The sequence below is a fragment of the Pisolithus orientalis genome (assembly GCF_024613125.1).
Source record: "Pisolithus orientalis strain OTSU chromosome Unknown F5J12scaffold_12, whole genome shotgun sequence".
NCBI lineage: Eukaryota > Fungi > Basidiomycota > Agaricomycetes > Boletales > Pisolithaceae > Pisolithus > Pisolithus orientalis.
The window spans coordinates 136256-154373 of NW_026260793.1; the positions used below are offsets into that span (position 1 = coordinate 136256).

The 18118-nt window shown below is 49.5% G+C and overlaps 5 protein-coding genes across 5 annotated transcripts; 3 read left to right on the top strand and 2 right to left on the bottom strand.

The window, feature by feature from the left end:
* Window positions 1–102: 102 nt before the first annotated feature.
* F5J12DRAFT_826793 (FAD binding domain-containing protein) lies at window positions 103–2396 on the top strand. Its single transcript, XM_051745527.1, is given in 9 exon segments — window positions 103–195; window positions 246–404; window positions 490–816; window positions 870–904; window positions 962–1144; window positions 1197–1268; window positions 1383–1434; window positions 1493–2334; window positions 2353–2396. The coding sequence occupies 7 exon segments, from the start codon at window positions 366–368 to the stop codon at window positions 2330–2332; spliced, it is 1548 nt and encodes a 515-aa protein (XP_051600415.1). The 5' UTR covers window positions 103–195; window positions 246–365; the 3' UTR covers window positions 2333–2334; window positions 2353–2396.
* Window positions 2397–3013: 617 nt separating this feature from the next.
* Window positions 3014–3518, top strand: F5J12DRAFT_826799 (uncharacterized protein). Its single transcript, XM_051745528.1, has 3 exons — window positions 3014–3235; window positions 3288–3407; window positions 3456–3518. The coding sequence occupies exons 1-3, from the start codon at window positions 3206–3208 to the stop codon at window positions 3468–3470; spliced, it is 165 nt and encodes a 54-aa protein (XP_051600416.1). The 5' UTR covers window positions 3014–3205; the 3' UTR covers window positions 3471–3518.
* A 188-nt stretch (window positions 3519–3706) lies between these two features.
* F5J12DRAFT_936607 (uncharacterized protein) lies at window positions 3707–5747 on the top strand (the record flags this gene model as incomplete). The annotated part of the gene is made up of 10 exons (XM_051749634.1): window positions 3707–3758; window positions 3804–4018; window positions 4076–4110; window positions 4225–4329; window positions 4401–4456; window positions 4518–4527; window positions 4578–4629; window positions 4683–4788; window positions 4832–5146; window positions 5243–5747. 10 exons carry the CDS (start codon window positions 3707–3709, stop codon window positions 5530–5532), a joined length of 1236 nt encoding a protein of 411 aa, XP_051600417.1. The 3' UTR covers window positions 5533–5747.
* Window positions 5748–7518: 1771 nt separating this feature from the next.
* F5J12DRAFT_64917 (FAD binding domain-containing protein) lies at window positions 7519–10088 on the bottom strand. Its single transcript, XM_051740198.1, has 11 exons — window positions 9946–10088; window positions 9853–9889; window positions 9681–9800; window positions 9472–9630; window positions 9068–9394; window positions 8976–9010; window positions 8739–8921; window positions 8618–8673; window positions 8549–8558; window positions 8446–8497; window positions 7519–8392 (listed from the first exon to the last, which is right to left on the bottom strand). Exons 2-11 carry the CDS (start codon window positions 9880–9882, stop codon window positions 7553–7555), a joined length of 1812 nt encoding a protein of 603 aa, XP_051600418.1. The 5' UTR covers window positions 9883–9889; window positions 9946–10088; the 3' UTR covers window positions 7519–7552.
* Window positions 10089–10726: 638 nt separating this feature from the next.
* F5J12DRAFT_905245 (uncharacterized protein) lies at window positions 10727–12998 on the bottom strand (the record flags this gene model as incomplete). The annotated part of the gene is made up of 8 exons (XM_051748636.1): window positions 10727–11569; window positions 11622–11626; window positions 11810–11891; window positions 11950–12100; window positions 12158–12192; window positions 12246–12572; window positions 12658–12816; window positions 12867–12998. The coding sequence occupies 8 exons, from the start codon at window positions 12996–12998 to the stop codon at window positions 10727–10729; spliced, it is 1734 nt and encodes a 577-aa protein (XP_051600419.1).
* Between the last annotated feature and the right edge of the window lie 5120 nt (window positions 12999–18118).

Genomic DNA, 18118 nt, shown 5'->3' on the forward strand with positions numbered 1-18118 from the left:
CTTGCACGGCTCCCGTACTCGTGGTATGTCGACCCTCATTTCCTACCCTTACGAATTGATGAACACGGACACTGGGTCGGAGCAGGTCCAACGGGCCTCACCGCGGCCTTGACACTTGCCCAGAACAACGTGCCGGTTCGCATTATAGAGAAGGAGCTGCACCACCGACGTGGCCAGCGCGGTCCTGGCATCCAGGTAAGTTACCTCGCCTTGCATGCTCCTACTACGGCGCTAATTCTACACATCCCCGCACATTCGAAGTCTTCCACTTTCTGCATGTCCCCGAGATCCATGAACGTGCAACATTTCTTCCTCTGCTTCAAGAACACAACAGGGGTTCACTCGAAGCCCGCAAAACGTTTGCTATGTCACCCTACACGGAGCCTACGCCTGCGATTCCATACGTGTGTACTTTTACCTCCTTGACATTCTCTTTTGCTCCACGGACAGCGCAGATGGGTGGGATAATGGGCTAACGGAACATCGCAGTATAATCCCAAACTTATGGGTCAGAACACACTTGAGGCAATCTTGCGCGAGCACCTTGCCAAGTTTGGGTGCACCATCGAATTAGGCACTCGACTGGTCTCGTTCACGCAAGATGACAAGTGCGTCAGGGCTAAGATTGTCAAGCATCGCGCCGATGATGGGGAGGAGCTAGAGGAAGAGATGGAGGCGGCGTATTTGGTCGGTGCCGATGGCGCGAGAGGTGTGACAAGAAAGCAACTCGAACTTGCGTTTGTCGGCTCCACATTGAGGGAAAACCATGTTGTGTTGGGCGATATACGTTTAGAAGTTAAAGGTCTTGATCGCGAGGTACGTGTTGACTTCTGCGGGGATAAAACATGTCAACTAATCGGTCCTTCCAGTACTGGCACTATTTTGGCACGATGTCGCAAGATATGTACGTTGCGGCGTGACCTTCAGTATCGCGCACCAGCTAACGCATTGCGATTGTTAGGATCTCGTTGCGCCCTACTGACGAGCTTGGCAAGGACGGATACCAGATCTTGATCGGCAGTCATGTACGCGACATGAAAGGCCTCCCCCAAGACGAAGAGGCTCTGTTGAATTGTATCAAGGATTTCATCGGCCTCGGTGATGATGTCAACGTCAAGGAGGTGATGTGGGTTTCGGAATTTAGGTGCATTTAAATTCCATGAGTTGGAACAGTTGTTGATGCCTTTGGCGACTAGACCCAACATGAGAATGGTGAACAAGTTTGGTGTGGGAAGGGCTTTCGTTGCTGGAGGTGCGAATTCTTGCCCGTGCTCAACATTGTGTACTTCTCCGCTGTTTCTTCTTCTCTGATTTTAGATGCTGCGCAGTGAGTATACATGTCTGGTGACATTCGATGAGGATCAACTGACCCCATTTGACAGTGTACACAGCCCAACTGGTGGGCAAGGTTTAAACACGAGTGTCCAAGATGCGGTAAGACCATGTTACTCTCATCAACGTCCGAAACGTCATGGTCACTTGTGCTCAACAGTTCAACCTTGCCTGGAAACTTGCATTGGTCTACAAGGGCTTATCCCCGGCTTCCCTCCTCGATACTTACACCACCGAACGACTCCCCGTCATCACTGAAATGCTCGGCCTCACCATTGAGATCCTCAAACTCACCTTCGGCGAGTCCAAGGCCACAGACGCACAGATATCTGCTGACGGTAGCGACAACACAAAGAAAGTGAAGTCGAACCTGGAGCGTGCTATGCATCGTGGCAAGAATATGTACATGCTCGGCGTGAATTACCGCACTAGCCCGATTGTGGTCGACGAGTTTGCACCCGTGTCGATCCTCGGAGTCGCAGTCGTACACAGTGCATATGGGAGCATCCAAGAGGGGGTTTTGCGAGCTGGTGATCGTGCACCCGATGCGCCAGGACTCTTACCGGTCCTGCAGACAGGAGGACCTGGGATCACTCGTCTTTTTGACATCTTCGCACCGATGTATCATACCGTTCTCATATTCGCACCTGCGTTGGTCGTCCCCGTCGTATTGTCCGTGCTTGCGACTCTAAAACAGGGCGTCCCGAATAACGGGTTAGTGAGACCTCTGATCGTACTTCCTGGGCGTCCCTTTGATTTAGATGGGGGAGTCGAAACACTTTCTGTACAAGATCAGGCTGCTGGCGCGGAAATAGTCGTAGACCAGGCGGGCCATGCGTACAGAGGGTATGTCATCGAGAAAGACAAGTCTAAGGTCATTGTTGTACGTCCGGATGGGGTGGTCGGTGCGATTGCGCGTGGCACGGAGGGGTTGGGACGATACTTGGAGGGCGTGTTTGGGGAGAAGAGAGGTGTGGGTGGTGAGGTGGAGGTGATGTAGATAAAACTCTCAGACGAGTCTGTCGCCCGTTCCAAGTGATGGTGTTGCCTCTGGATTTACACTGATCTTGGACCTCGCATGTTCCATTGTGCAATTATAGCATTGTAAGACGTAGCGCGCATTTACCCAGGCGGAAAGTGTTCAAAATAGATTCAGCAGAGAGAGAGCAGTCGAGACACATGCCCGACGGGCACGATGACTGCACAAAGTACAGCAGACTTCGCAGTTGGGCAGCCAATTTTTTTTACATCATGAGAATCATGCAGTAGTGACAGTATGTGTGATGAACTGTGACACATGTGAGCACGCGACCCAACCCCCTAATAAAGTAGCAGTCTACTTTGCACATCTCTCGAGACAGCGTACCGCGGAACCTACGGAGCAACCGTGCCAAATGCAACGACCAGTAGTGATGGGCCGTATACATGAACTAACTCGTCACACGAGCAGGTCCCCCTCCATGGTGGAGTCGACTTCATCTCGCAGTCGGGGCGATGACTGTACGTCACTGGGTATCGTTTGTCCCCGCCGTCGTTTCACTAGGCCCATGAGGCGTGCTCCAGCTCAGCCACAGTATCAGTCGCCTGCACTTAAGGCAAGGCCGCGGTTGGTGGTCTCAGATTGACCACCCGCTCAATCGTTTATCTAGTCAGAATGCCGCCACACTGGAAACAGTGAACGTCTCAAATCGTCATGACGAATGGTGAGCAATATTGGACCTTGAACCGCCGCAATGCTGGATCGCTCCCTTGATAAGTTCCCGGTTTGTTGTATATAGGGCCCTTAGTCGCTGGCTAGCACCTCAACTACGTTCGCATTCGGACCAATCAACCCCCTCCACGTAATTCAGAGAAACTTATCATCGGACACAGCATGGCAACTTGCACAGTACCCGTACTTGTAGTACGTTCAATTTTGTCTGGTTACTCGCACCGAGTGCCCATCAGAATTGCAGGTCGGAGCAGGCCCAGCCGGCCTGGCCGTAGCCTTGGCGCTTGCACGGAGCAGTGTACCAGTGCGTATCATAGAAAAGGAGCCTCAATACCGACGCGGCCAGCGCGGTGCGGGTATCCAGGTAAGCTACGCATACTCCAAATGGCCCCATTAAGTAAATATATTCCAGCCTCGCACATTCTGAGTTTTCCACTTCCTGCGTGTTCCCGAGATCCACGAACGCGCAACCTTTTCCCCCCTGCTTCAGGAACACAACAAGGGTTCTCTCGAACCTCTGAATACGTTCTCCATGACACCCTATGTGGAACTCACACCGGCGATCCCATACGTGTGTACTGTTACCTTTAGGTCCCTATTGTCAACCTGTACAGGGACCGGGGATTATGCACTAATGGAACGTCACAGCATAACTTCAAAGCAATGGGTCAACATGCACTCGAAGCAATCCTGCGCGAGCACCTCGCCAAGCTTGGTTGCACCGTCGAGTTAGGCACTTGACTGGTATCGTTTACCCAAGACGAGAAATGCGTCAGAGTGAAGGTTGCCAAGCATCGCGGCGACGACGGGGAAGAAGTCGAGGAGGATATAGAAGTGGCGTACTTGATCGGTGCAGATGGAGCGAAGAGTGTGACGAGGAAGCAACTCGGGCTTACCTTTCTTGGAACTACCAGGGAAGATGATTTCCTGGTAGGAGGGGATATCCGTTTGGAAGTTAAGGGCCTTGATCGGGACGTATGTGTCCGCTCCTTTACGGACGACACCAGTGAGAGGACTGACTCATCTTTACAGCACTGGCACTGGTTCGGCACGGTGTCGCAAGATGTGTAGGTTTTGCACTGCGTGTGCCAAGACACCAGCTGACGGACTGCAATTGGCAGGATCACACTCCGCCCTACTAATGAACTTGGAAAGGATGGATGACAGGTCGGTATAAGTAGTGGCACAACTGACCTTAAAGGTCTCGCCCGAGACGAGGAGGCTCTCGTGAGTTATATAAAAGATTTCATAGGCCTCGGAGACGATGTCGAAGTCAAAGAGGTGATGTAGGTCTCAGAGTTCAGGTGGGTCTAGTTTGTTTTGTTGGCAATGTTGGTTTGATGGCTTCGTGGATTAGACCCAACATACGGCTTGTGAATAAGTTTGGAGTGGGGAGGATTTTTATTTGTGGAGGTACGGATGTGGCCTGTGCTCAAGTTTCGCATTGTTCATCTGTGTTATCCGCCGACGTCAGACGCTGCCCAGTTAGTAACTTGCCAAGAACAACCACCAATTTTGCTAACGCTTTAACTAGTGCACACAGTCCAGCTGGCGGACAAGGTCTGAACTCAAGTGTCCGGGATGCAGTATGACGTAACCCAGTCAAAATTACAAGCTCGAGCTAACACACTCTTGGCAGCTTAATATTGCCTGGAAAATTGCACTGGTCTACAAAGGCTTGTCCCCAGCATCCCTTCTCGACACTTACACCATCGAACGGCTCCCTGTGATTACTGAAATGCTTGGTTTCACCACCGAACTGCACAATCGCACGTTTGATCATTCCAGTGTCGAGCGTACCCCACGATCAACTTCTGGCGAAAGTGAAACCCAACTTGGAACATTCAATGCGTCGCGGAGAGAAGATGTACATGCTCGGCGTGAATTATCGTAGCAGCCCGATCGTCATCGACGACTTTGCGCCCACTCCTACATCGGGAGCCGAAGCAACATACAGCGCGTACGGAGATACCCAAGAAGGCGTCTTGCTCGCCGGTGACCGTGCACCTGATGCACCGGGACTCGTGCCCGTCATTTCACTTAACCGTGCATCCTGCAGCATTTCGAGTGGTTCTCAGTCAAATGGAATGGCTTGGAGCACCCGTATGTTTGATATCTTCGCGTCGACGCATCACACCGTTATCATCTTCGCACCGGCCCTGGCTGACACCTAAGTGCGATCGGTACTGGTGATGCTAGACCAGAGTGTGCGAAAGGAATTTGTAAGGCGTGTAATCATACTTCCTGGACCTCCCTCCGAGTTAGATGGACGTGTCGAGATGCCCTCTGGGGACGACCAGGCCATCGACGCGGAAGTACTCGTCGATCAGGCGGGTCATGCGCACCGAGGGTATGTTGTCGAGAAGCAGGCGATCAAAGTTGTGGTGCGTCCGGATGGGGTGGTGGGTGCAATTGTGCGTGGTGCGACGGGGTTGGAGCAATACTTTGAGGGCGTGTTCGGGAAGACGGAGGGTATGCGCGCCAAGTAGGATCAATCCTCATACTGGGTCGGCAATTTTGGCAGGGACTACATAACCCCAGTTTCTATACTCGTACCCCACGACCCCCTCTTCGAGAATTTTCTGCGACCGCACGGTAGTCACAGGATAGTTTCTGTTCATGGATTTCAATCTCGGATATTCTGTACGTGATTGCTGTAATGGCGATGCGAAGTTGTAAGACTTGCAATGACACCACACCAGGATTCTTCTTTTATGTACTACTCATTTCCAGAGTGAAAGGTCTGTTTGATTTGAGGTAGAAAAGAGAGTCCCTGTACAGCATGCTACATAGGCCATTTTATAGGTTGGGGAACAGGCACAAAATATGTCAGAGCACTGTTATGGGTAAAGTAGGATCAAGAGAGAAATGAGAAAATAAGTAAGTCTGTCATAGAGAATTCACCATCTGAGCATATGGTCAACAGCATTGGACTGAGTCCTTACATTCCCTCCTCCAGGGTACAAAGTACCCTTCCTCTGTGTAAGACTTGCTTACAAAGCAGCATCCCTGGCACCTCCTGTGGTCTTGTCCTGGGGCATCATTTCATCAACTTCACCCTCTGCATCTGCTATGCCATCATAATCCTCTCCATATTCCCCTTTGTCATCTGGGCCACCAAAGACACTGTCAATGTTTAGATGGCTAATCATGATATGGGCAGGATCAGCAAGGGTGTCAAAGGGGACTCCATGTAGTCCATTTAGTCACAACATATAGGTAGCCTGCATGCCAAAATGCCAACACTTATACAGACCCCAAGACAGGCCTGTCTAAATAGATTAGCCATGACACATGGACAGGCCTGAGGGCCTATAGTGAGAGCAACATACATATGGGCCTGCAAGTGCAATGCCACAACATATGGGAGGGCCTGTGGAGGGTAAGGATGCTGCAACATATGGATGAGCCTGCCCATCATATGCTTTATAGGGTCACAACATAAAGAGGGGCCCCTCTATGATAGATTACAGAGTTGGCAACATATGGAAGGGCCTGTCTTTGGGATAATATACTCTTGTCACAACATAAACATATAGACAGGCCCATCCATAGCAAGATGCATGCCTGTCACAACATAAGGACAGGCCTGTCAGTAATATCATTGACAGTGTCACAACACATAGATGGGCCCATCCAGTAAGATGCACTCCTGCCACAACATAAAGACAGGCCCTTCAATATATATCATTTACAGGGTCACAACACATGGACAGGCCTGTCTAGTAAGATGCACCCATGTTGCAACATAAAGATGGGCCTTTCAGCAATATCATTTGTATCATCACAACATAAAGACAGGCCTGTCTAGTAAGACACACCCCTGTTGCAACATAAGGACAGGCCTGTCAGTAATATCAATTACATGGTCACAACACATGGACAGGCCCATCAGTAATATCATTTACAGTGTCACAACATATAGACAGGCCTGTCCAGTAAGATGCACCCCTGTCACAACATAAAGATGGGCCCATCAGTAATATCATTTATAGCATCACAACATATGGAAGGGCCCTTCAGCAGTATCATTTATGTGGTCACAACATAAGGACAGGCCCTTCAGCAGTATCATTTATATGGTCATAACATATGGATGGGCCCTTCAGTAATATCTTTTATATTGCCATAAAACAAGGACAGGTCCATCTAGTAAGATCCACCCCTGTCACAACATAAGACAGGCCCAACACCAATAGCACTTATAGCATCACAAGATATTGATCAGATCACAGTAAAATATTGACACAAGCAGCTCACCCACTATACAACTCCAACCTCATCCACCCCAAGCATCAAGTCAAAATAGTCAATGTGTTAATTTCCTGATGTTGTGTATGGAATGTCTGAGTACATATAGAAATCTATGGACACAAATCATCCAGTCACTACACAGGCGCCGCGTACGATTGGAGGAAGTCTTTGAGGAAGGGATGATATGAGTATGGGTATAGAAAGTGGGGTTATGTTGTCCCTGCCGAAATTGACGAGCCAGTACGAGAATCGATCCTACTTGGCGCGCATACCCTCCGTCTTCCCAAACACGCCCTCAAAGTATTGTTCCAACCCCGTCACACCGCGCACAATTGCACCCACCACCCCGTCCGGACGTACGACCACAACCTTGATCTCTTGCGTCTCAACAACATACCCCCGGTACGCGTGACCAGCCTGATCGACGAGTATATCGGCGTCGATGGCTTGGCCTTCCCCAGAAGAGATATCGACGGGCCCATCCGCTTCGGGAAAAGGTCCAGGTAGCACAACTACGCGCCTTACCAACTTCTTCCGAAGACTCTGATCCAGGGTCACCAGTACCGATCGCACTTCAGCGTCAGCGAAGGCTGGTGCGAAGATGATAACGGTGTGATGCGTCGACGCGAACATATCAAACATACGGGTGCTCTCAGCCATTCCATTTGACTGATAACCACTCGAAATGCTGCATGATGCGCGGTTCAGTGAAGTGGGTACGAGTCCCGGTGCATCAGGTGCACGGTCGCCTGCCCGCAAGACGCCCTCTTGGGTGTCTCCATACGCACTACGTGTTCCTTCAGCTCCCGAAGCAGGAACGGGCGCGAACTCGTCAACGACGATCGGGCTGTTACGATAGTTCACGCCGAGCATGTACAACTTCCCTCCGCGACGCATTGCATCTTCCAAGTTAAATTTTACTTGTTTTGAGCTGTCGCTTTCACCGTTGGATTGGTCAAACGTGCGATCGTGCAGTTCGGTGGTGAAACCAAGCATTTCAGTAATCACGGGCAGCCGTTCGGTGGTATAAGTGTCGAGGAGGGATGCTGGGGATAGGCCTTTGTAAACCAATGCAATTTTCCAGGCCACGTTAAGCTGTCAAGGGTATGTTAGCTCGAACTTGTGATTTGGAGCGGGTTACACCTTACTGCATCCTGGACACTTGAATTCAGACCTTGTCCGCCAGCTGGACTGTGAACACTGGTTGAAGCGTCAGTAAAAGTGGATGGTTGTTCCTACTAAGTGACTAACTGAGCAGCATCTGACATGGTTGAATAACAGATGAGCAATGTGAAACTCGAACACATGCCAGATCCGTACCTCCACAAACAAAAATCCTTCCCACTCCAAACTTGTTCACAAGCCGTATGTTGGGTCTAGTCCACGAAGCCGTCAAAATCCGCACCAAACCAAGATTACCAACAAAGCAAACAAAACGCACCTGAACTCTGAAACACAAATGACCTCTTTGACCTGCACATTGTTTCCGAGGCCTAGGAAGTCTTTTATACAGTTCACAACAGCCTCTTTGTCTCGAACGAGACCTTTAAGGTCAGTTTTGCGACTACTCATCACGAACTGCCATCCATCCTTGCCGAGTTCGTCGGTAGGGCGGAGTGTGATCCTGTCAATTGCAACCCGTCAGCTGGTCCTATGTCGCAGGTGGCACGAAACCTACATAGCTCGCGACATTGTGCCGAAAAAGTGCCAGTGCTGTAAAGACGAGTCACTTTTCTCACTTGTGTCGTGCGTAAAGAAGTGGACACATACGTCCCGATCAAGGCCCTTGGCTTCCAAACGGATATCCCCTAGTACTATGAAATCATCTTCCCTGGTAGTTCCAAGAAAGGTAAGCCCGAGTTGCTTCCTCGTCACACCCTTCGCTCCATCTGCACCGATCAAGTACGCTACTTCTATATCCTCCTCGACTTCTTCCCCGTCGTCGCCGCGACGGTTTGCAAGCTTCACTCTGACGCATTTCTCGTCTTGGGTGAATGATACTAGTCGAGTGTCTAACTCGATTGTGCAACCAAGCTTGGCGAGGTGCTCGCGCAGGATTGCTTCGAGTACATGTTGACCCATTGCTTTGCAGTTATACTGTGAAGTTCCATTAGTGCATAATTCCCGGTCTCCGCACAGGTTAATAATAGGGACCTAAAGGTAAAGGTACGCACGTATGGGATCGCCGGTGTGGGTTCCATATAGGGTGTCATGGGGAACGTATTCAGAGGTTCAAGAGAACCCTTGTTGTGCTCCTGAAGGAGAGGGAAAAAGGATGCGCGTTCGTGGATCTCGGGAACACGTAGGAAGTGGAAAGCTTCGAATGTGCGAGGCTGGGTTACATTGGCTTCGTAGAGAGGAATTTGAAGAATGCGCAAATCACCTGAATGCCCGCACCGCGCTGTCCGCGTCGGTATTGGGATTCTTTCTCTATGATACGCACTGGCACATTGTTCCTCGCAAGCGTCAGGGCCGCGACCAGGCCTGCTGGACCTGCTCCGACCTGGAATTCTGGTTGGCACTCGGCGGAGTTAGGCAGACAAGATTGAACGGACCACAAGTACGGGAGTTGTGCGAGTTGTCATCTTGTGTCTGATGATAAGTTTTTGTGGGTGCCGTGGAAGTGGATGATTGCCCGGAATGCGAACCTAGACAAGGTGCTAGCACGCGACCTAGGGCCCTATATACAAAACCCCACTTGAACCTGGAACTTATTAAGGGAGCAGCACAGGATCGCAGCCAATTCGGTAGGATATTGGGGCCAGTACAGCTCGCCATTCGTAACGTCGATTTCAAGCATTCACTGATTTCCCTGGTGTCGAGACTCGAGTCAGAAAAATGACAAATGAGTCATTGAGAAGAGAAACACTGGCAACTAGGCGTTGCTTCAGGTGCAGATGACTGATACTGTGACTGAGCAGTGGGGCACGCCTCGACCTAGTCAAGTGATGTCGGGGACCAGAAGATACCCGGTGACGTTGACTCCACCTCGGAGGGAGGACCTGCTTGTATGATGCATTTACACCTCAAATGAAACACTGACCAACGAAAGAGGTAAACATCATCAAGCCATCAGCGAGACGGCAACAATCGACTGCCGGCTTTCAGGTTCTAGTCTGGCCGGAGTCTCGCCTTGGTAGGGTCTTTCTCAGGAGCCACAAGGAAGTTTCCGATGGTTGTCGCACGTTGTTCGATCAGCGTACTTCGTGCAGTCGTGGGTCAGATGCATGCTTGTCGAAATGTGTCTCAACTTTTCTGTCTCTCTGCTGGATTTACTCCAAACACCATTATATTCTCTACCTGGGTAAATGCACGCTACGCTTTACAAACTTGTGATTGCAATAGGAACATATGAGACCCAAAAGCTACTGGTACAGTGTAAATCCAGAGGCAACACGACCACTCGGAACGGACGACAGACGATTCCATTTACATCACCTCCACCTCAGCACTCACACCCTTCAACTTCTCCACAAACATGCCCTCCAAGTATCGTCCCAACCCCTCCGCGCCATGCACAATCGCACCAACCACCCCGTCTGGGCGTACGGCAACGACCTTAGTCTCGTCTTTCTCGACGACGTACCCTCGGTACGCATGGCCTGCTTGGTCGACGAATACTTCCACACCGCTAGCCTGATCTTGTAAGGAAGACGTCTCGACTCCCCCTTCTAAAACAGAGGGATGGCCAGGAATCACGAGCAGGGGTCTCACTATCCCGTTCCTGGGCACGGCCTGCGTTAGAGTCGCAAGGACGGACGATACGATGGGGACGGCCAAAGAAGGTGCGAATATGAGAACGGTATGATACATTGGTGTGAAGATATCAAAAAGACGAGCGTTCCCAGATCCTCCTATCTGCAGGACCTGTAAGAGTCCTGGCGCATCGGGTGCACGATCACCAGCTCGCAAAACCCCCTCTTGGATGCTCCCATATGCACTGTGTACGACTGCGACTCCGGGGGTCGACGCGGGCGCAAACTCGTCGACTACAATCGGGCTCGTGCGATAATTCACGCCGAGCATATACATATTCTTGCCACGATGTTTAGCACGTTCCAGGTTCAACTCCACTTTCTTTGTGTCGTCGCTATCGCTAGTTGATGTATGGGCGTTTGCGTCCTTTGACTCGCCGAATGTGCGTTTGGCGATCTCAGTGGTGAGGCCGAGCATTTCAGTGATGACAGGGAGTCGTTCGGTGGTATAAGTATCGAGGAGGGAAGCTGGAGATAAGCCCTTGTAGACTAATGCAAGTTTCCAAGCAAGGCCGAACTGTTGAGCGTAAGTAAGCATGACATCCTCGAAGAGAGTAACATGGTCTTACTGCGTCTTGGACACTCGTGTTTAAACCCTGCCCACCGGTTGGGCTGTGTACACTGACAAATGGAGTCAGCCGAGCTTCATTGCATCCCAGCAGATGTGTATACTTACTGGGCAGCATCTAAACTCAGAGAAGAGGGGAGGGGGGGAAGTGAGCAATACATCACGTTCAACACGCACAAGAGCTCTTACCTCCAGCAATGAAAGCCCTCCCCACACCAAACTTGTTCACCATCCTCATGTTGGGTCTAGTAGCCAAATACATCAACAGCTGCTCCAACTCATCGAGTTTAAACATACCTAAAATCCGAAACCCACATCACTTCCTTGACATTGACATCATCATCAAGGCCGATGAAATCCTTGATACAGTTCAATAGAGCCTCTTCGTCCAGGACGAGGCCTTTCAGGTCGCGTACACGACTAGTGATCAGGAACTGGTATCCGTCCTTGCCAAGTTCATCAGTTGGGCGGAGCGAGATCCTGCCAATTGCAATGCGTTAGCTGACGTACGACACAAAAGGTTACACGAGAACGTACATGTCTTGCGACATCGTGCCAAAATGGTGCCAGTACTAAAGGGATAGATTAGTTGACTTGTTTCATCCATAAAAAGGTCAACACGTACCTCGCGATCGAGTCCTTTAACTTCTAAACGAGTATCGCCCAGCACAATGTAGGTGTCTTCCCATGTGGAGCCGACAAACGCAAGTTCGAGTTGCTTTCTTGTCACACCTCTCGCGCCATCGGCACCAATCAAATATGCCACTTCCAACTCCTCCTCAATCTCCTTATCATCATCGGCGCGATGCTTGACAACCTTGGCCGTGACGAACTTGTCATCTTGCGTGAACGAGACCAGTCGAGTGCCTAATTCGATGGTGCAGCCAAGCTTGGCGAGGTGCTCACGCAAGATTTCCTCAAGTGTATGCTGGCCCATGAGTTTGGGATTATACTGCAATATTCCGTTAACCCATCATTCCACCCATCTGCACTGTCCATGTAGCAAGAGAAAATGAGAAGAAGGGAGAAGTACACACATATGGAATCGAGGGCGTGGGCTCTGTGTAGGGTGACATAGCAAACGTTTTGCGGGCTTCGAGTGAACCCCTGTTGTGTTCCTGAAGTAGAGGAAGAAACGTTGCACGTTCATGGATCTCGGGGACATGCAGAAAGTGGAAGACTTCAAATGTGCGGGGCTGTGTAGAATTAGTGCCGTAGTAGGAGCATGCAAGGCGAGGTAACTTACCTGGATGCCAGGACCACGCTGGCCGCGTCGGTGGTGGAGTTCCTTCTCTATAATGCGAACCGGCACGTTGTTCTGGACAAGTGTCAAGGCCGCAGGTGAGGCCCGTTGGACCTGCTCCGACCTAGTGACCATGTTTATCAATCTATGAGGGTAGGAAATGAAGGTCGACATACCACGAGTACGGGAGCCGTGCAAGGTGCCATAGTAAGAGAGACTGATCAGGTGTGAGAGATGCAAAGCTGGGGGATGCTGATAAGCTAACGTCTGAACAACCAAGTGTTTTATGCGCTGTTGGGAGAATGCAGGAATTGATGTCGGGCTGACTCACAGTTCGTGCGGTGCCGTAGATACGCAGTCGACTGAGTCACTCAGCAGGAGGACGGCGATGTGTCAGGTTACCGGTGGACTTGCATCTGATAGGGGTTGGACGGAAACCATATGTTCTAATATCTAGGCTATCGATGAGCTGCGAAAGCCACGGGTTTCAATTGGCTTACACGTAATGTGTGCGAGCTGAGACGACTTTCGTACCTCCGTGCCACGTCATTCAATGCTCGGACAGTCCACGAGTTGTGAGCTCGCCAACGCCTGTGACGCTAGGCCAAAGTAAAGTAATAGGAAGCGACGAAATCGAGGAGTTGCTGGGCGTCGGCGGGACGAAGGCACGCGTCTGCAGAATTAATAGTACGCTTGGAGTCCCCTTGCTCAACCAGAGGGGAACATGGCGAACAGGGCGGAAAAGGAATGGTGTGAATGCGCAAACTCAGTCTCGAGATATTCGCAAAATAATCCATAGGTATCACCAATTGCAACATGGGGAATAGCTCTGGATCTGCGGCAGCAAGCACAATGTATTATATACTGTTCGGACGCCCCAGAAGAGTAATACAAGACTCCAAAAAAATGAGATCCTCCGATGAAACGGGTGAGATGTAATGAATGCATATTATTAGGCACCAAATGGGGAGAAGGGGGGAGTGCCAGACAACGACGGGTGCTCGAAACAGTGTGAAACTAGAGGAGATAATGAAGGGGAACTTGAGGAGCACGGGGCAAAAAGAACTGGGCGAATGCATGCACCCAGCCTTAAGATATTCGCAAAATTGTCCGAAGGTGCCTCTGACTACAAAACAGAGCATATCTCCAGACCTACTGCAGCAAGCACAACGTCCAATATACCATTCAAAAGCCCTCAAAGGGTAGTACCGCACCCCACCAAAAGCGAGAGGGCTGGTGACAAAACAGACGAGATATGACACTTGCAATTTCACAAGGTACACTTGGGGGTAGAGGGGAGTCCCCCGAGCATCAATGACTTGGGCAACCAGCGTGAAACTCCAGAGGGCTGTAGGGAACACCTAGACGCACACAGAAAAAAAGAGATTATAATGATCAGACCACCCAATCACGAATTATGCGCCAAAACACCTCATAGGCCTTCTGAACACAGAAATGGGCATATCTCGATAACCGCTGCGCGGGATTGGACGAACGAGATGTACCCAGAGAGGGGTCAGTGGGGGGAATGTTTGACGGCACACGCAAGAGACCCGGCGCAGAGATGCACGAGATATGATAACATGGCCTCAAGGGTGGCCCTTCTTACAAAACATGGAATATCTCTTGAATCGCTGGGCACATTTAGGTGAAACAGGTATTAAAAGGGAGCTATTGTCAAGGAGTATCGACATGCCGAAAAGAGAGAGACGCAGTGTGAAAACGAGCGAGACACAGTGTGTGACCCGAGAAGGAGGAAGAAACACATACTATAACTAGATCTAAAAGCGCCTGGGAAAGACTAGAACAAAAGGGAAATATATCTAAAGAGCGAGACAATAGATTAGAAAACAAAAGACGAAATGAAAATCTGAGTCCTCGCACCTTGCACTGCAACAGCTGCACATAGTAGTTTTTTTTTTCATCCACGTCCTCGCTGGAGTCGCTCACATTGCCATGTAGGGAAGCCGCCGGCATGTCACGTGAGTCACGTGATGTGTCGGGGGTTGGTTGAGCTGGGTTTGCTGTACGCTTAGGCGCCGTTCACCCTGCGAATGCGAAATCCAAGTTTTCGGCGCCGTTCACTCTCCGGAGTCGAAGTCGAAAACTTCGACTTCTACTTCGACAATGTAGTCACGTGATGATTATATAAGCTGTGCACGCCCGCGTGAATGCAAAGTCCAAGTTTTGGGCTTCTGCTTCAGTAATGTAGTCATGTGATGATTATATAAGACAACAATGCAACTTGTAGTTCAATAGATAACATTGTGATAACAGATTGAACAACTCTGCTATGGATCTTGAAGCACAGCAGCTCCAGCACCATCATCGTTGCTGTCTTGCTGCACTTGTAGTAGCAGTGATGATCCAGGTGCTATGCCTCTATGATCTCCTTTTTCATTCTGACTCAGAACCAATCCCCTACCATACCTCAATTGTGACTGGTGAGGGGTGGATGCTAGAGCTCCTGAATGGTCATCCAGACAGGATACAGACTTGCCTTGGTGTCAGCCATGGGGTTTTTGATCACCTGATGCAGGTGCTCACCCACCATGGTTTTGTGCCTTTTTGCAATGGAATTTCTGTGGAGGAACAACTTGGGATATTCCTCTACACCTGTGTTACTGGGTTGTCATCCCAGCATGTTGCTGAGAGATTCCAACACTCACTAGGGACCATCACTAGGTAGGGAGTTCATTGGACTGTCTGATATTTTTCTCACAATTTTTTAGATATTTCAATGCAATGTTGGCTTTCTTTTCTGGGGGACAATTTTATGCATCCCAAGTGCAATTCCCCACCAACAACACTCCCATATCAACTACAATTACTAGTGACCCATGCTTCTGATTTTTCCAGGATTGTATTGGTGCAGTTGATGGCACTCATATTTGAGCATTCACTGCTGCTGAGGACCAGCCTTACATGAGGAACCAGAAGGGCTACCTATCTCAAAACTGTCTCTTCATCTGTGATTTTGACTTCTTCTTCACATATGCCCTCACTGGCTTTGATGGGTCAACTGCAGATGCAACCATGTGGTGTGATGCACACAGGAATGACTTGCACATGCCACCTGGGAAGTACCTTCTTGCAGATGCAGGGTTTGGGACCTGTGATGCACTTCTGGTTCCCTATCAAGGTGTTCATTACCATCTGAAAGAATGGCACCAGGCTGGATTAAGGTAAGTTGCTATTCCATCCTGCTCAGTGTGCCTGTAACTTCTATTTTATAGACCTCAAAACCAAGAGGAGTTATTCAACCTTCACCATGCTGGACTTAGAAATGCCATTGAACAGATATTTGGTGTTATAAAATGCAGGTGGAGAATTCTTCAAATTCCCCCTGAATATAGCATCCACACCCAAACTCAAAACTCAAATACCCACTGCTCTCTGTGCCCTCCACAATTTCATATGGTGCTATGATCCAGAAGAGTTCTTTGACCCTGAACTTGCCATGGACATAGTAGAGGATGATGGTATTGGAAGCCTTGGTGATGGACCAGCAGATGCTGCAGAGAGGAGAAGGGCTGATAATAGGCGTGACAGCATTGCAGAGGAGATGTGGATTGACTATCAGCACCAGCTTACAATTAGGGGCCTTCTCTGAGCCTGAACATTCAGATTTCATGGTGTACAAATATATTTTCTTACAATTGTTTCACACTCATGTAGGGAAATAACATCCATTGTCAAAAGGAAGCTAGTCATGTACATTTTATTATGTACATATTTGTATAAAGGGGGGGAGGGGGGGGACTTGAAAAGATATGCAGTGGGGAGGGAGAGTACATTTGTGTATTGTAAAAAAAAAAGAAAATAAACACCTATTTCTGCCCATCCCAGTACTTCATCAGCTGATGCTGCACCCAAATCTGCTTCACCAGCTCCTGATGCTTGAGGAAGATATTCACTTCATCCAGGGTTGCACTGAGGAAGTAGTTGCTGATGTTGATCTGATTGTCTGTTGAGAGCTGTGGCATGTTGTTGATGTAGTCCATGGCAGTGTTGATGAGGGGATTGGTAATGGGTGGTGGGGGTGGCAGGGGCAATGGGGCAGTGATCACATGTGTGAAGTTATTGAGCTTGGAGGTGATGGCAGTGATGAATGAATTGTGATCTTCTTCTGCATGTGCTTTGGCTGATGGGGGCTGAGAGTGCTTTGATCCACCTTCAGACATTGCAACAGACTCAGCTTTCCTTTTTCCACAACTGATGCTGTGACAGCAGATGATGATGATGACCCAGCTGATGCATGTGACAAAAAGCTTGATGGTGCAGAAGGGGGGATGAAATTTGGATCCACATACTGCATGTCCTTGTGATGGTGTGCATTGAGAGCATGTGTCATCTTGAGGAGGAGAGGGAGGGAGGGGGGTAGGAATAGTCAAAGTGGTGGGGGGTGCAGTAGAGGTGGGAGTATCAAAGGCAAAGGTTGTGGTTGTAGAAGGTGTGGTAGTGGCATGTGGCCAGTAGATAAACTGACCTTGGCCATGCAAGGGGAGAAGGAGCTCTACACTTGTGAAGTGGGGGAACCTGGAATTGCGAAATGGTTTCACATCTTTGTGCACCTGACTAGATGTTAGTGGATGATCTGACAAGAAAAAACTACATTACCTTTACATAGTGATCCCAAAGATCAGCATTGTCCAGCAAGATCATCACACCATGCTCATTGTAGTAAGCAAAGCCAGAGGCCACTGATTTAAGATTGGTGATGGTGTAGTAGGACTTTTTAAGCTGGATAATTGTTAGCAAGGCAAAAAAGAAGAATGATATGATGACTTACCACCTTGAACTTCTGCTCACACAATTCAGCTGTCTTATCACCATTATCTGGACCCAGTGGATAATTATTGGCCATGTGAGCTGCTGCAGTGTTCCACATAACCTTCTTAAAGTTCCCATCACCAGGCTGTGAAAGATGAGAGGCCAAAAAATCCAGTAATGCACCTTCCTCCTCTGTTGTCCATACCACAGCTTTCTTGCAGGTCCTGGGGGGAGGCAGGGGGTTCTGTGGGTCTAGAGGATTTATTGTAAGGCCATGCCAGTGCAACAAGCAGGTTGATCCCATAGATGAGCCAGACATTCAATGATCACAGTAACTGGGTGACAATGGTTGCATACCTCATGTGGATGCATGTGACCCTCTTGACTGAAGCTGAAGTCAAAAACTTGGACATCACATTTGCAGGGTGAATGGCACCTAAATTCATACCACTTCTTCTGCAATGAAACTAGAACTGCTCTGC

What these genes read in the sequence shown, in the direction of transcription:
- F5J12DRAFT_826799 (XM_051745528.1), top strand. Translation starts at nt 3,206, where the DNA reads ATGGCAACTTGCACAGTACCCGTACTTGTA. An exon ending in GCACAGTACCCGTACTTGTA is followed by an intron (nt 3,236 to 3,287) that starts GTACGTTCAATT and finishes TCAGAATTGCAG; the next exon opens with GTCGGAGCAGGCCCAGCCGG.
- F5J12DRAFT_826793 (XM_051745527.1), top strand. Translation starts at nt 366, where the DNA reads ATGTCACCCTACACGGAGCCTACGCCTGCGATTCCATAC. An exon ending in TTAAAGGTCTTGATCGCGAG is followed by an intron (nt 817 to 869) that starts GTACGTGTTGAC and finishes CGGTCCTTCCAG; the next exon opens with TACTGGCACTATTTTGGCAC. An exon ending in GGAGGTGCGAATTCTTGCCC is followed by an intron (nt 1,269 to 1,382) that starts GTGCTCAACATT and finishes CCCATTTGACAG; the next exon opens with TGTACACAGCCCAACTGGTG.
- F5J12DRAFT_64917 (XM_051740198.1), bottom strand. Translation starts at nt 9,882, where the DNA reads ATGACAACTCGCACAACTCCCGTACTTGTG. An exon ending in AGCGCGGTGCGGGCATTCAG is followed by an intron (nt 9,631 to 9,680) that starts GTGATTTGCGCA and finishes AATGTAACCCAG; the next exon opens with CCTCGCACATTCGAAGCTTT. An exon ending in CCACACCGGCGATCCCATAC is followed by an intron (nt 9,395 to 9,471) that starts GTGCGTACCTTT and finishes GGAACTTCACAG; the next exon opens with TATAACTGCAAAGCAATGGG.